Source organism: Ailuropoda melanoleuca, chromosome 2 (genome assembly GCF_002007445.2).
Source record: "Ailuropoda melanoleuca isolate Jingjing chromosome 2, ASM200744v2, whole genome shotgun sequence".
In the NCBI taxonomy this organism is placed as follows: Eukaryota; Metazoa; Chordata; class Mammalia; order Carnivora; family Ursidae; genus Ailuropoda; species Ailuropoda melanoleuca.
Window position 1 is genome coordinate 109,680,381 of NC_048219.1, and position 15,577 is coordinate 109,695,957.

Genomic DNA, 15,577 nt, shown 5'->3' on the forward strand with positions numbered 1-15,577 from the left:
TGCCCAAGGTCATATAGCAATTCATTAATGAGCTGGGATTAGAAATCAGAGCCCTGGAGGTCCTGTCTGTTGCCAGAGCCATTGAATGCGGCCTCTGTTGCAAAGTGAATGATGATTATGAACATTTAAGAATACAGAGTACATTTTTTTTCTGGCAACATTTTAAAATGAAAGAAGTGTATGGATAACCTGGAGCTTATTTTCTACAGTCCTGAAAAGTTCAGCAGAAAAGCTTTGCAATTTTGTTTAATTTCATTGGTATATAGATAGGCTCAGTGTTCCTTTTGAAGTACTTGGAGGTCTAGGCTGGGAGGGAACTTTGGGGAGTGGAGGAGACTACTCTTGGTGTATCTCCTTTCTATCCGGAACACCAAGATGAATAGGAGAGAAGTACACGGAATCTCTACTCAGAGTTCTTCTAGGGCATTGCAGTGTGCACTATTTAAGCCTTCCATTTCTCCTTGAACAAAAAGCATATTGGATCGATGGGCTTTGGATAGTAAATACAAAGTTTATATTATCATTTCTGAATACTTATAAAACTGTGGAGAACTTCTACATTAGTATCCATCCATCAAGTTTCACTTCTGCTTCACTGGGGAGATTTAATAATGCATGTATGTACGTTTCAGTATCCCGCACAACACCTAAGTGCATCTCCTACACATAGCAGAAACCTGATAAATATTTATCAACAATGACAGCACTGTAATGTGGTAAGAGCTTCCCTCCAGGAACTCAGAGTCACAATATCTGTTTCTCCAAATCTGGTGGTGAATCCTGGTTTATACCTTTGCTAAAAATGAAATCTCAGCAATGGTCGTGAATAGACTAGAGAGGGTCATTCTCTTGTGTATAATTAGTCAGTAGAGAGAATGTTCTTTTTAGGGGATTTAATGTTGAAGAAACTTATGCTGTCTAACATCATACTGTGATCTCTGTCTGTCCATAGAACTGACTTAGAAACAGACTTCTTAATGACCATTTGGAATTTTTGCCAAGTGAAAGTTGTTTTCTCCTCATATTCATGCTTCACTTTGATTAAAGGCCACTTTTCTTTAGTTACATAGATTTCATTTGTGATGTTTCTATCATAACAATACATATCACGTAGCTCCAGTCAATTATCTTCAAGTAAGCCCTATGCTTTCCTTTCCCTTTCATTTTTAATTTAATGATTCATGAACAAGTATGCTTGGGACACAATACCATCTTCTTCATATGCATTTACTGCTATCTGAAGCAGAATTCTATGGCAAGAAATAAAAAGGCCCAGTGATCAGATTGAATAGATAATTTTAAGAGCAGCGGTGCAGTCTACCTTTTCCGTACATTTGAAATGCAACCCTACGCTGCAGTGAGAAACAAAATGTGCTTGTTCCTTATATTTGTATGGGGGATGGTCTTTTTTCAGAGTGATCATATAATTTTCATACAAACAGAGGCACTTCTGAAAGCGAGTGGATGAGCTCTTCATATGTAAGCCGGGATAATAGGCATTAACTAGGACTTCCTTGAGCAAACAAGATGTTTGATCACCTTATCTGTTCCTCTCTAATGATACGAGGCAGTGATACAAATTGCCTTGCAATTGTAATTTAATTTACGAGGAATGGGGGATGATTTTCAGCCACTCGTGGTCTACTCCTACATGCTTGGAACATGGCCCCAGACATAGCACTGGATAGAAGACCAGTTTGTCACATTTTTCTTTTAATGTGAAGAAGCCTCAACACTTGAAGGGTTTCTTCTTCTACTTTTTTTTCTCTTTTTTTAATCTTTCTTCTCACCTTTTCTCATGAGCTCATGTTGGAGAAAACTCCCAGCATCAGGCAATATGCACCTGCTTTACAGGCAGTATCTCATTGAATACTCCTGGCAATCGTATGAAATAGAAGCTTTTATTTGATCTGTTTTACAGCCAAGGAAGCTGAGGTTTAGCAAGATTAAAGGACTTGCCTAGAATCTAGTAGGCACCTGAGTTATAACTCAACTTCAGGAAGCATTTACGTGTGGTTCTTTATATGATGGGAATCTTCAAATATTGGTCCCATCCTTTTGGTTCAAGATCAGTGAGAGAGAAATCACCAGTAGATTTTTGGTTCTGTTTGTCTAATGGCACACTGGATCTGTAAATGGGGAGGAGGACAAAGAACACCTGATGAGAGCCAAGAGTTTTAAGGCAATGAGCCTGGAAGAACATTGGTGCCATGAAGCAGAGTGGGTCACTAAGATCTGTTAGACCTATTAGTAATGGAGATAATTGAGAAACAAGGGAAAGCCAGAGCAGTGATTTTTTTTTAAATCTGCTTTCAGATTTCTGCAGATTGGCATCAGAATATCTGTTGATATTCAATAGGCATTGATGAACATTGCTGATACACAATCATCTCACAGCTACTTTGCACACGCGCTTGCTTTTAGAAGACTTCCCGTCCTGGGCTCATCCCCAGCCCGCCTCTTCTGTCAGCCAGTGCTTATATTCTCTGTGCTCTGCCATGCTCCACTTGCTCTTTCCCAAGGCTCAGACTTCAAATTGATTGGAAACTTAGGGGGTGGATTCTTTAGCCCTGGTCTTTGATTGACTAATGCTGACACCAGGGACCAGCACTCATGATCTTCAGTTCAGTATGATGTGCCCCAGCTAGCCTGGCCATGAATCACCCAGAGCCATTCTTTATGGACCGATTTCTTCCACCTTTGCTACCAAATTTTTGGGAAAAGACTGGTATAGACCTTCACAGAGAATCTATAAATATCTCTTATTCTTATTATATTGATAAATAACTCACTTGTATATTTCTGATATTAAATACGGCGATTGATGTGTAAGCTGCCACCTTCTCTAAATGTTACTTCTTTTGACTATAATTAATAACTTAAGTGTAATTATGCCTGATGACTAACTGGTGATAAAATATGCATAAATCAAAACTGAATTTAGACTAGTTGTTTATTAGCCACAATCATGCCTGAACAGTTATCTATGTTTGCAAACAGGAACTTTAATTTGTTGTTATTTTTCATAGACCTGATGAGGCTGGAAGCATCACTCACCAAGCCCCACAAGCACTGTGTTTATGGACACTTGAAACCTTCTGCCAACAGGGTACTACTGAAGAATTGATTAAAAAGGAAGAGGTATCCCTTGGGAATAACAGAGGAATTATGATGTGAACTCTTCCCTGGAATGCCCCTCACTCTTTGTTTTACCATAAAGTTTCTTACGGAAAGATTATAGGCTTTGATGTCAGTTAGCCACAGTTTTAATGGCGTAGTTTTAATAGCTTTAGAACTAGCTAGGAGACTTGGGGCAAATAATTTAACTCTCCCACCGTCCATTTTCTGATCTGTAAAGTGGGAACAATAATGATAATTTTCAAATAAGCAAAAATAGTAGTAGTAATACCAGCCTCATAGAGTGTTATAGTAATAAATCGAGCTAGCATATGCAAAATGCCCAAAGCAGATCTGATATAGACTAAGGAGATAATTCCTGGAAACTTATAATGCATTTTACACACATATGTAAGCCAAATGTTTGCCACCTTCAAAGCCACTATCTTCAATTCTCTGTCTACTTCCCTGTAATCATTTCCTGTGTATTCAACAGAAAGGGAGGCTCTGTTGGACATCAGTTCCTGAGAGCTTCCACTTAGCCTTTTGCTCATCCTCTGTTGTCTGACTTCAGACCTTGATGTTGGGTGCTACCAGACACATCCTCTTCTGTTGCTAATTATTTCTTGGATTTCTGGAATTATTGTCCTTCCTTAATACAAAACTGCTCCCTTCAGCGTGGCTTCAAAGTAGAGGTGGAGTGAAAAGACTACTGACAGCTCCACCCCAGTCAGATGCTGCCTGCCCTTGAGTTTCCATGACACCAGCTAAATCATGTCACTTGGGCATAACTGACTTTGCTGTAGGTCTGGTTATAAGTTGAGGCACTTATATCACAGAGAGTGGAAAAATCCTTTAAAGCTGAATGTTAAATATGACCATTCCAAAGTTTAAGGACAAAGACACAGATCACACAGAAAAAGAAATTTTTAGCAGCTATCTCGCAGATCCTGGTTGTTTCCTTACATCAAGAGCATCATTTATCTCTGCTTCTCTCTTTGAAAACATACACATTTTTCATCATTTCTATACAGTGTCAATCAGTTTTCTTTCTCAAAAAATCTAGCCTCTCTTCTAACAGTTTGTTTTGGCCATAGAATCCATCTTTCTCAGCCTCCACCTGAATGTCTTTAGGGCAGGATAATCAATGCAATTGTGTTCCCTAAACTTTGGATGACTTGACCTGGAATTACACCATAAAGCAGAAGACCTGGGTGTGGGAGTGTTCAGTGTGTGTGTGTGTGTGTGTGTGTGCGCGCGCGCGCGCATACATGCATGCATTGCGAAGGGAGAGATTGATCCATGTTCTCTATCAATGTGAGGTAAAGGCATCCATTTCATTTTTTCCTATTCTCTTCAATTTTTACTTCTGGGTCTTCTAAGATAACACCTGGACAACATACACACACACAGAAACACATGCACAGAAAACCACACATATACAAATCCTAAGGGTAAGCAATAATTTTCAGAGTAAGTACAGTGTAACTGGAATTAACTGACAATGGGAGAAGAGACTTATTACTAAAGGCAAAATTATTTACAAAGCTGGCCCCACCCAAACGAAAATAGCTTTATATTATTATGCAGAACTATTTCTTTCTTTATTGAAGTATAATTGACATATAATATCCCATTATTTTCAGGTGTACATTATAGTGATTCAATATTTTTATGCAGTATGGAAGGATTCCCATGATGTCTAGTTAGCTTCTGTCACCATATAAAGTTATTAGAATATTATTAACTATATTTCTGGTGCTGAAAAGTACATTCCCATGACTTATTTATTTTATAACTGGAAGTTTGTACCTTGTAATCCCCTTTCCCTATTTCAATCACCCCCCACCCCTGCCCCTTTTGGTAACCAACAGTTTGCTTCTTGTATTTACAAGTCTGTTTCTATTATGTTTTGTTTGTTTTTCTTGCTTTTTATATTCCACATATAAGGGAAATGATGTGATACTTGTTTCTCTGTCTGAATTTCATTTAGCATAATGCCCTCTAGTTCCTTCCAACTTGTTGCAAATAGCAAGAGCATTTTCTTTTTTTTATGGCTGAATAATATTCTATTGTGTATAGACAGCTTTTTTTTTCTTCATCCATTCATCTATTGATGGACACTTAGATTACTTCTCTATCTTGGCTATTGTGAATAATGCTTCAGTGAATAGAGGGATGCATAGATCTCTTTGAACTGATGTTTCTTTTTTCCGATAACCTGAAGTGGAATTGCTGGATTGTATGGCAGTTCTATATTTAATTTCTTAAGGAGCCTCCATACTGTTTTCATTCCCAACAGTGTACAATGGTTCCCTTTTCTCCTCATCTTTGCCAGCACTTGTTATTTTTTGTGTTTTTGATAATAGCCAATTTGACAGGTGAGGTAATATCTCATTGTGGTTTTGATTTGCACTTCCCTGATCATTAGTGACATTAAACATCGTTCCATGTGTCTGTTGGCCATCTGTATGTCTTCTTTGGAAAAGCATCTATTTAAGTCCACTGCTCATGTTTCAATTTTTTTTTATGTGAAGTTGCATGAGTTCATTATATATTTTGGATATTAACCTCTTATCAGATATATTTGCAGATATCTTGTCTCATTCAGAAGGTTGACTTTCTGTTTTGTTGATGGCTTTCTTTGCTGTGCAAAAGTTTTTTTTAGTTTGATATAATAAGTATGATTGTTTATTTTAACTGTTGTTGCTCTTTAGCTGTTTAGCTCAGTCTGATCTGACAGACTTGTCCACAAAATATTGCTAAGACCAGTATCACATAACTTACTGCCTATCTTTTCTACTAGGAGTGTTATGGTTTCAGATGTTATATTCAAGTCATTAATCCATTTTTAATTTATTTTTTATATGGTATAAAATAGTGGTCAAGGTTCATTGTTTCGCATGTAGTGGTCAAGGTTCATTGTTTCGCATGTAGCTGTCCAGTTCTCCTGACACCGTTTATTGAAGAGACAGTGTTTTCCTCATTGTATATTCTTGCCTGTTTTGCCATAGATTAATTGTCCATATATGTGTGGATTTATTTCTGTTTCTATTTTATTTCTATTCTAATTCATTGATCTATACGTCTGTGTTTGTGCCAGTACCATACTGTTTTGATTACAGTAGCATTGTAGTATACTTTGAAATCAGAGAGTATGAGTGATTCCTCCACTTTGTTGTTTTTTTCTCAGGGTTGCTTTGACTATTTGGAATCTTTTGTGGTTCTGCACAAATTTTAGGATTTCTTATTCTAGTTTTGTGAAAAATACCATTGGTATTTTGATGGGGATTGCAGTGAGTCTGTAGATTGCTTTGAGTAGTGTGGACATTTTAATAATATTAACTCTTCCAGTCCATGAGCATTGTATATCTTTCCATTTATTTTTTCTTCTTCAGTTTCTTTCATCAGTGTCTTAAAGTTTTGAGAGTCTTCTACCTCCCTGGCTAATTTATTCCTAGGCATTTTATTATTTTTGATGGAATTGTAGATGGGATTTTTTTCTTAATTTTTTTTTCTTTCTGATAGTTGGTTGTTAGTGTATAGAATATACAACCAATTGCTGCATGTTAATTTTGTATCCTGCTACTTTACTGAATTCATCTGTTAGTTCTAATAGCTTTTTTGGTGGAGTCTTTAGAGTTTTCTATATGCAGTATCATGTCACCTGCAAATAGTGACAGTTTTACTTCTTCCTTCCCAATTTGGATGCTTTTTTTTTCTTCATCTTGCCTGATTTCTGTGTCTAAGACTTCCAATACCATGTTCAATTAAAGTGACAGGAGTGAGCATTTTTGTCTTGTTCTTGAACTTAAAGGGAAAACTCTTGGCTTTTCACCAGAACTGTTACACTTCCCCCCCCCCCTTTAACCTTCTAATTCATACTCCTTACAGGACCTTAAGTACTTTTAGAAAAGGGCCAGTTATAACATTCTTCCCTGTCATATAGTAGTATGTCTCCTCTGATTTTATTAGCATGTCCTAGCAGGAAACAGGTGGCCCATTCAAAAGGAGCAATTGGGGAAAATTTAATGAAGGGATTATTTACAAAAGACTGGGAAGGGTTGCTTAAGCTCACAGGGGATGGTTCAGTACCTGGACTAGTGACATTTAGGAGCCTGAAATTGATAGAGGTAGGAACGATTTGTAGGACTATAGCCGTAGGAGAGGGCCATTCCATAGAAGCCATGTCTTTTAGTTGGGGTAGAGAACAAACTGAGGTGATTGAGAAGATGAAATCTGGTGGAATGAATTCCCTGATCTTTCTCTTCTTTTATCATCTTTTCTCCTCATATTGTGTGCCCCATCCTTCTGTTGGCCAAACCCAACCAGAAGCCAATGGACAAGGGAGTCACTGATACACTCCTATGATTCATTCCCCGGGGAAGAGAGAAGATTAAATATGGGTTAAAAATAAAAAAGGAAAGCAGGGTAATGTAGATGGAAAAGATCCTATACATCTGCCTAACTTAGTCAAGATCATAAAATGTCTAAATATGTTGGTTTCCTCTTCTTTCTCCATAATCTCATTAAATTAATAGAAATGAATTATAAAAGCCCTAATTTCTTGTTTAAAAAAATGAGAGGACCATCAGTAGATGAGAGCTCTAAATTCATTTATGAAAAACTTAATAGACAAGACTAAAGAGCAGAGAAAGTGATGACACAGCACAGGAAGCTATGACCTGACTTACCAGGAATGTGGATGGCAAAAGAAGAGGAAGCTCATCTACCCATGAGATTCTTTAGAACCATGGTGGCTGGTGTGATAGAGGGCAGGAGTGAGGAGTGGGACTGGAAAAAAAAAATGGGTTGTTTAAAGCTTTTAAATAACCACTAGAGGCATAAAAATAGTGATACAATTATAAAAAAATTGAAAGGTGGTGCAAAGTAAACTCCCATGAGTTATAGCAGAAAGTCAATAAATGATGTCTAAAATTAATGAATCAAGAAGCAATGACATAAGCTTATTATTTATAGACTTGGAGATAACCACGGAAGAACTAAATACAGTTCAAAGTGCTCTGGAAGGAAGACAGGGAATTGGTTGTGGGTCAGTTGTTTCTCATTGTAAGTCTTTGTACTAAAGATTTTAAAAAAAAACATGTGAATATGTAATTTTTATGAAAGCTGTTTTTTTTCCTTTTGTCACACTCCACTTAGTTTACTGGCTTTCTAGAAATTTTCTTCTTAGTATAGTTAGATCCATTATCTGTCCTGAACCTACCAATTACTTCCATTTTCTCCCACACCACACTTCTCTTCATTCTTTGTAACCCCCCTCCAACATGCGCACACTCACAAGCCAAATGCACGCATTTTCCATCTGAATGCAGCTACCTGTCTATGAATTCCATGCACCCATTTATGTCCCAGCGGTGCCTTTGCTCAAACTTTCCTTGGCCCAGAATGGCTTCAGCCTTTTTTCTTTTTCTATTAAGATTTCAAGTCCCAGAATAAAATCTGCCTCCTCCAGGAGCTGTCTGATTTCCAGAGACAAAAATGATTACTCTTTCTTCTGTCCTCTCCTAACACTGTACACTGTTGATACTTCTCACTCTACTGATATCTTAAACTTGTGTCTCTATCTGCCTCCTTTTCTTTCTGTTTTAAGTTCAAGAATTTGTGTCTTTATATCCAGTGCAAATTTTTCACATGGTAATTGAAATAGTTGCTAGCCACTGTAATGTAATTGATTTTTATTGTTGTTATTGATTCAAGAGGAATCTAAAGATTATGAGATGAGTGCCCCAGAACATTAAAGTGAACATCTGAACATCGCTGTCTTTACCGAGATGCCTATTAGTACTTCTCTTAAGCTAAACCAGAGTATTCAGTATTTTGTTCTGTCACAATTTTAATGCCTTTTCCCTAAATTCCAATTATATACATATTGTCTCAGGTTATGAGGAATAAGAAATGTAAGAAACCAATATCCATAAATAAATAAATTACTAATATATTAATTTTAATGAGCGTTTGCATTGTAAAAAGTCACCCACAGAGGGACGTGCCTTGCTGGAGGGAATGAAATGCTCCTAGTAAAACTCTAGGCCCTTGAGCTATTGTTTTGAGATCAAAGAGGGTTTCTGGGGTTCCTCAGATTATGCCCTGTAACTCTCATGCCATAGGTAATATAAATTCTGATTAATTTAAAGCATAGTAATACAGTTGGAAAATGGTCTTTGCGTATTAGAACAAATAGATTTGAAATCACAACTATTGAGTATTAACTATCCATCTCATTAGAATAAGATTGAGTATATAATCAAGTATTGACCCGTGGTCTTTGCTTGTTATTCTCATTCCCTAAGTAGTCTTACCACATGTTCTTACTTCCCTCCCTTCCTTCTTCTCTCCCCCCCCTTGTCCCTTCCTGTCTCCCTCTCTTCATCTCTCCATTCCTCCCTTCCACCCTTCCTCCCTCCCTTCCTTCCTTTCTGACACTAACTGTGGATTTTTCCCTGCATCCACATAGAAGGACACTATAATTTTATTTTTCCTTTACTTCAGGAAATGCCACAGTAAAACAGTCTCGATACAGGATTATCATCCAGGAAGCAGCCAACGGAGGCCAAGAATGCCCAGATACCTTATTTGAAGAGCGAGAGTGTGAAGATATTTCATTGTGCCCCATATATCGGTAAATAGTTACCTTTTTAAGTAATCATTAGATTTTAGTGTGAGTCATTACCTATTTTCTTTATATAGTTTATGATTTTTAGTGAGAAGTAAAATGAGATGTTTGTCTTTAATACCTCAATATTTTTCCCTCTGGTTTTGAATATATTTTGAGTGAGTAAAGAATATGAAAATCTAGTTAACAGAACAAAAGAAACAAACATATTTTGATTTTAAGTGAGCTGCTGGAGTTCTGCCACCCAGGCAATCAATGTTAAGGATTATGATCCAGAGAGATTCAGGATTAAGTCTTTACCTGGAAAACAAACACACATATAAGTCACCTCATTCTTTTGTTTTCATCCTAAAGCCTTTAATCAAGAACTAAGAACAAATATGTACTTTTAAAATAATTATTTATCTTTATTCAAAAAAAATTTTGTTCTTAAGTTTTGTCATGTACACATTTTAAGAAACCATCTACTTAGAAAAAGAAGTTTAATGTATGGATAAATATTAAAAAAAAAAAAGAAAATCACTTTTAAAGTATATATGGTACTTATATGTTCCCTCTCAACAAATTGGTGATTATTATTTATAAAAGCAATGCCTGAGATTCATGTGTTTAGTCATTAATGTCCATTCTTTTAATGCTGGATTGAAGCATTGCTTTAAAGTACATCTGGATTAAATTCATTCACTGTTGAGTTTTAGTGACTTGTGGAAAAAAAACATTATCTTAAAATTCATATAGTTAGCACCCTTAAAAGTGACCTTAGCAAAAATGTCTAGTGTTTCTCCTATTATTTGAAAAACTATATCTTAAAGCTTTGAAGTTCAAGAGTAATTTGTTCAGGAAAATACAAGTTATTTTTTCTCTTCTTTCTCTCTTTTTTTTAAAGAAGACTCCTCACGTTAGATAATGTTAGAGTGTCATTGAAGAGTCTGCATTACTATCAATTTTATAATCCTTTATTCTCATTGTTTCTATCTAATGGCCAGTTAAAGGAGGATGTGAATAAATACTGGGAACATGCCCAGACTACCAGTTTTCTTTCATTAACCACAGGGTTGCTGCGGAAACACTGTCAATATTCATCCCTTTGTACTATATATAAATATTGAAACTTCTGAGCCCAGCAGAAGAGCTCTTGGGGAAAGTAGCCAATTGAAAAAATTAGCCAAATCAAATGTTATTGAACATTTTTATGAATCCGGGGCTATTATAATCAGAGGAAACCCTACATGTTATTAGTGAGATTTTTCCTTTCTATTGTCCACTTCCTTTTCTCTCTGGTGGCACTTCATTTTCGCCACTCATGTTTGAACTCGATTCCGTCATTGACCTCCTGCGATTTTCCTCAGAAACCAGTTTTGCTGTGTCTGGATTGGATCATTGTTATCATTTCTCTTGATGCCTCATTTAACACGTATACAAGTTATCAGCATGATTCTCTGCTCCTCAGTAAAACACCTTTGAATTTTGAGCAACATGGTTCCAATTTAGTTTTTGCATCTCTCCTAATTGGTATGTTAGAGAGGCAAGTTAATTTAGGACCTTAATCATTATCTTCTGAAACTTCTTTTTGTCTCCATTAAGGTGACATATTTACATGCTTACCAAGTTAAAACAGAATCAAAATGTCTGTAGAAATTTTTTCTGTGAATTTGAGCATCTCCCAGCACATAAACTTAATAAGTATAAGGGAAGACAGCATGGTGATGTATCCGTACATAGAATTGACCGTGGGGTCAAGGGTCTGTAGCTGAACACACAGGGTTTTAGGGGGGACAACTGGCCCACTGAGTTGTGCAATCTCAGACATTTCACTTAACCTCTCTGAGCTCAAGGTTATCATTCCAAAACTGAGTTTAACGAGAGTCCTGAAATTCCTTCTAGTTCACTTTTTGCAGCACGCTAAACTAGACTGAACTCCATGGTCTCATTTTGTTCTAGAAAGCCTCTGTAAACTTAAGGAATCTGAATGAGTGCTACATCCTCTTGAAGAATTGGACTAAAACCCCTTGCCATTTCAGTTTCTGTGTGTTGGAATTATACTAAATGAATCTATGTGTGTACAAAGTAAATTTATAATTATTTAAAATTAAGGGGTGATTTCTTCAAATGATAAGTTTTTCTGTTTAGCCGTTTCTTGATCTCTCTACAATTCCTCAACTATTCCCGGTATGGGGGCCACTTGAGTGAGGTCAATGATTATATTACGTATATGTGTAATATAAGCGACCAGTTTTGCAAGATGAAAAAATTCTCGAGATCTGTATATATCAATTATTTCGTCTTGCAAAAACTGGTCAATAATATTTTTGCTTCATGTTTCTGTTTTACTTTTTGAAGTAGCATCTCTTATCAGAGGTATTGGCTCATATGAAGAAGTGTGACAATAAACTAAGGAAGGAGCAGAATCTGTGGTTACATTTAAGATTTGGGTTTTCTGGTACATTCTGAAGAGACAGGTTTAAGGATATAAGTCCGTCTTTCCTGTGGGTCATAAGAATGGAAAGTTTTGTTTACCTGAGAAAGGAAAACAGTGAGAAACCACAAGGCTTCCTCAGAGAATATTTTCTGGGAGGAATAGAAATATTGATGACTCATCAGGGCTGGATCCATTCCTCTCCCATGAGATGAACTATCACATAAGATAGGTCCCTCTGGCTCCCCGCCTCCCCTTTACTTTATGACTTATTGCGATGTCTGAGTCACTTTAAAGTCTTAGGCGCCACCTTATGAGAACTTGAAGCAGAAGATCAAGTGTGAAGGTTTGCACCCCAAACTGTCAGATGTTCAAAATTCGATTCTCCAAAGCTCCAGTGGGACATAGGCATTTCTCTCTCTCTCTTCCCTTTTCTCCTTCTCCTCCTCCTGCTCCTCCTCCTCTTTTCTTTCTTTCTTTCTTCTTTCTTTCTTTCTTTCTTTCTTTCTTTCTTTCTTTCTTTCTTCCTTCCTTCCTTCCTTCCTTCCTTCCTTCCTTCCTTCCTTTCTTCCTTCGTTCCTTCCTTCTTAGATATTTTTAGATAATAAGGAGGGTAAACCTTCTAAGTTTGATCTGTGCTTTTAAGGATTTTTACTGCCACCTTGCTCTATGGACTACAGCTTATATGGAAAATGTCCATATAAAACTGGGACTGCACTAACCATGAATCTAAGGTAGAGTGGACTGTTGTCCTCCCTACTGCATGCCGGAGCTCCATTTTATGACATTTCTTTTTATTGGAATTACTGTTTTGTGATTTTGGATTCAAATTCATCTATTTTGTGTATTTCTTTTGTATGTTTGTCATGGTGAAATTTTTAGTCTGCTGTTCTTTGTAATCACAGGTGGAAGCCACAGAAATGGAGCCCTTGTATCTTGGTGCCAGAGTCTGTCAGGCAGGGGATAATGGGCACCAGTGAAGCCTGTGGAAAAGGGGTACAAACAAGAGGTAAGGGAATTTTAAAACAGTTTTTCTGTTAAGAAGTAATTTAAAATTATTATTCTTATAAACTATTGCTTATTTTATATTTGAAGAATTATGATATTATTGAATTGAATTATTTATATTTATCAGTACTTGAGTTTAAGTTTGGCATTAGGTAATGTTGATATTATACCATCTTTATAACCATAGCCAGCTAGTGTATCTGAGGACTAATGCAATGGAAGCAGATATCTGTACTCAGTTATTTGTGTATCTCAGTGCTTATGTTCCAAACACATGTAGGACATGATCCAAGGAATGAAGAATATGTCTATGATTAGACCCAACAGTATACATTACACTTTTTAGGTGCTAATTTAATATCTGTTAAATGAATTAAGGATAATTGAATGGACTAATCTTAATAATAATTATGACTTAAATGTAATTGTTATATTTATACTTACTATGTGTTCTATATAATACGCATAGAAAGGAACTATTTAAATTCCTGGAAGACACTGCAGGTAGTCTTCTGGATCAAAGTGAAAGTGTTTTTAATCATCAGTGTCAAGGTGTGACATATTGAAATCTCTGAAAAGCACTCAGAGCCTCATCAGACTGCTCACTTTCCTGTTTCATTCATAATCCAGGTACCAAACAAATGAGGCTTGATAAGAAGTGCTTTATTCTTAAAATCAAACCGCTTTGTTGCTAAAGGAATGTATGTAGCAAAATCAGACTCTGTGGAACCAACTGCATTATACTGGCTTTATAATTTTTTTCTAAAAGGCATATTTAGAATTAAGTGTCTCTTCCTTGCATAAGTTAGGGTATTGGTCAGGATCAGTCAAGCCAGCTAGCACAGTAACTCCCTGCTTTGTCCCTTGATTCAGAGCTGAGAGGAGTCCCCCATGGCCAGGTGGCAGTCTTAACATCCAGGTCAATGGAATCTTACCGTGTCTCCTAGTGGAGGTGTTGCTTCCTTTGGAACAAAGACCTATAAGATCCTAGGAGACACGAAGCAAACATTTTACTAGTGAGTCCCCAGGGGTTGTAGTGAGTTATGCCACTTCTATTCATTCCCTCTCCTTGATTCTTGGACCTACGAATCCTGCCTATGGGGGAAACGGTACCAAAAATCAGGTGCTGATTCAGAGCATATACAGCCTTCTGTAAAACCTTGTCTCAGCCCTGCAAGGTATTGTCATCTAACTGGTATTGTAATTGAGTCTGCAAAAGACCTTTCCACCACTGTATCAAGCCAACTGCTTCAGGATTGTGGGGGAAATAATAAAATTAGTGAATTCTGTGAGAATGGGTCCATTGCAACACTTTGTTTGCTGTGAAGCGAGTTCCTTGATCAGAAGCAATGCTGTGTGGAATACTATGACTATGGACAAGGCATTCTGTAAGTCGTGGATGGTAATTTTGGCATAAGTATTGTTTGCAGGGAAGGGAAGTACATATCCAGGATAAATATCTATTCCAGGAAGAAAAAAGCACTGTCCCTTCTATGATGGAAGTGGTCCAGTGTAATCAGCCTACAACCATGTAACCAGTCCGCCGCTCTGGGGAGTGCTGCCACATTAGGCACTTAGTGTTGCTCCCTGTTACTGGCATAGTGGACACTCAGTGATGGCTGTAGTCAGGTTGACATTGGTGAGTGGAAGTCCATATTGCTGAGCCTGAGAATACCTTCCATTCCTGTCACCATGGCTACTTTGCTCATGAACCCATCTAATGATGACAGGAATCACTAAGAAAGAGGGATGACTGAGGTGAATAGTATCCATAGAACAGGTCGTCCTGTCCATTTGACTGTTAGTATGTTCCTCTGCTGAAGTCACCCTTTGGTGAACATTCACATGGGACTCAAATATGTTCACATTTTCCCCCATACAGAGAGTCTATCTGCATAACTTTTCCCCAGATTTCCTTGTCACCAACTTTCCAATCATGTTCCTTCCAAGACCTTGGCCATAGAGCAAAACCATTGGCCACAGTCCTTGAATCTGTATGTAATCACATATCTGGCCATTTCTCCTTACAAGCAAAGTGAATAACGAAGTATACTGCTTTACATTCTATCCACTGGGAAGATTTCTCTTTACCTCTCTCAGGAGTATCAGAAAGGGACTGTAGTGCTATAGCTGTCCATTTGGGGGTTGTGCCCAGATATTGCACAGAACCATCTGTAAACTAGGCTGTATTCTTCTCTTCCTCCATCAACTGATTGTAGGGAACTCTCCATGAGGCCATGGGTACAGGCTGGGAGAGAACAGGTACTGTAGCAGAAGCGGGGACCATGGACCTCTGCCCACTTACTCTTGTAACTTACTTGTGCCTTCAGGGCCTGCATGGGCTGAATCATCTATATACCACTTCCATTTGATGATGCCTTACGTTGCGGCTTGGTGGA

General features: G+C 37.4%; 1 protein-coding gene across 1 annotated transcript in view; it reads left to right on the forward strand.

The window, feature by feature from the left end:
- THSD7B (thrombospondin type 1 domain containing 7B) overlaps positions 1-15,577 on the forward strand; it is an 848,738-nt gene that overhangs the window by 473,856 nt on the left and 359,305 nt on the right. The window contains 2 exon segments of the mRNA XM_034654492.1: positions 9,631-9,760; positions 13,076-13,179. Of these exon segments, the coding sequence (XP_034510383.1) occupies positions 9,631-9,760; positions 13,076-13,179 (234 nt within the window).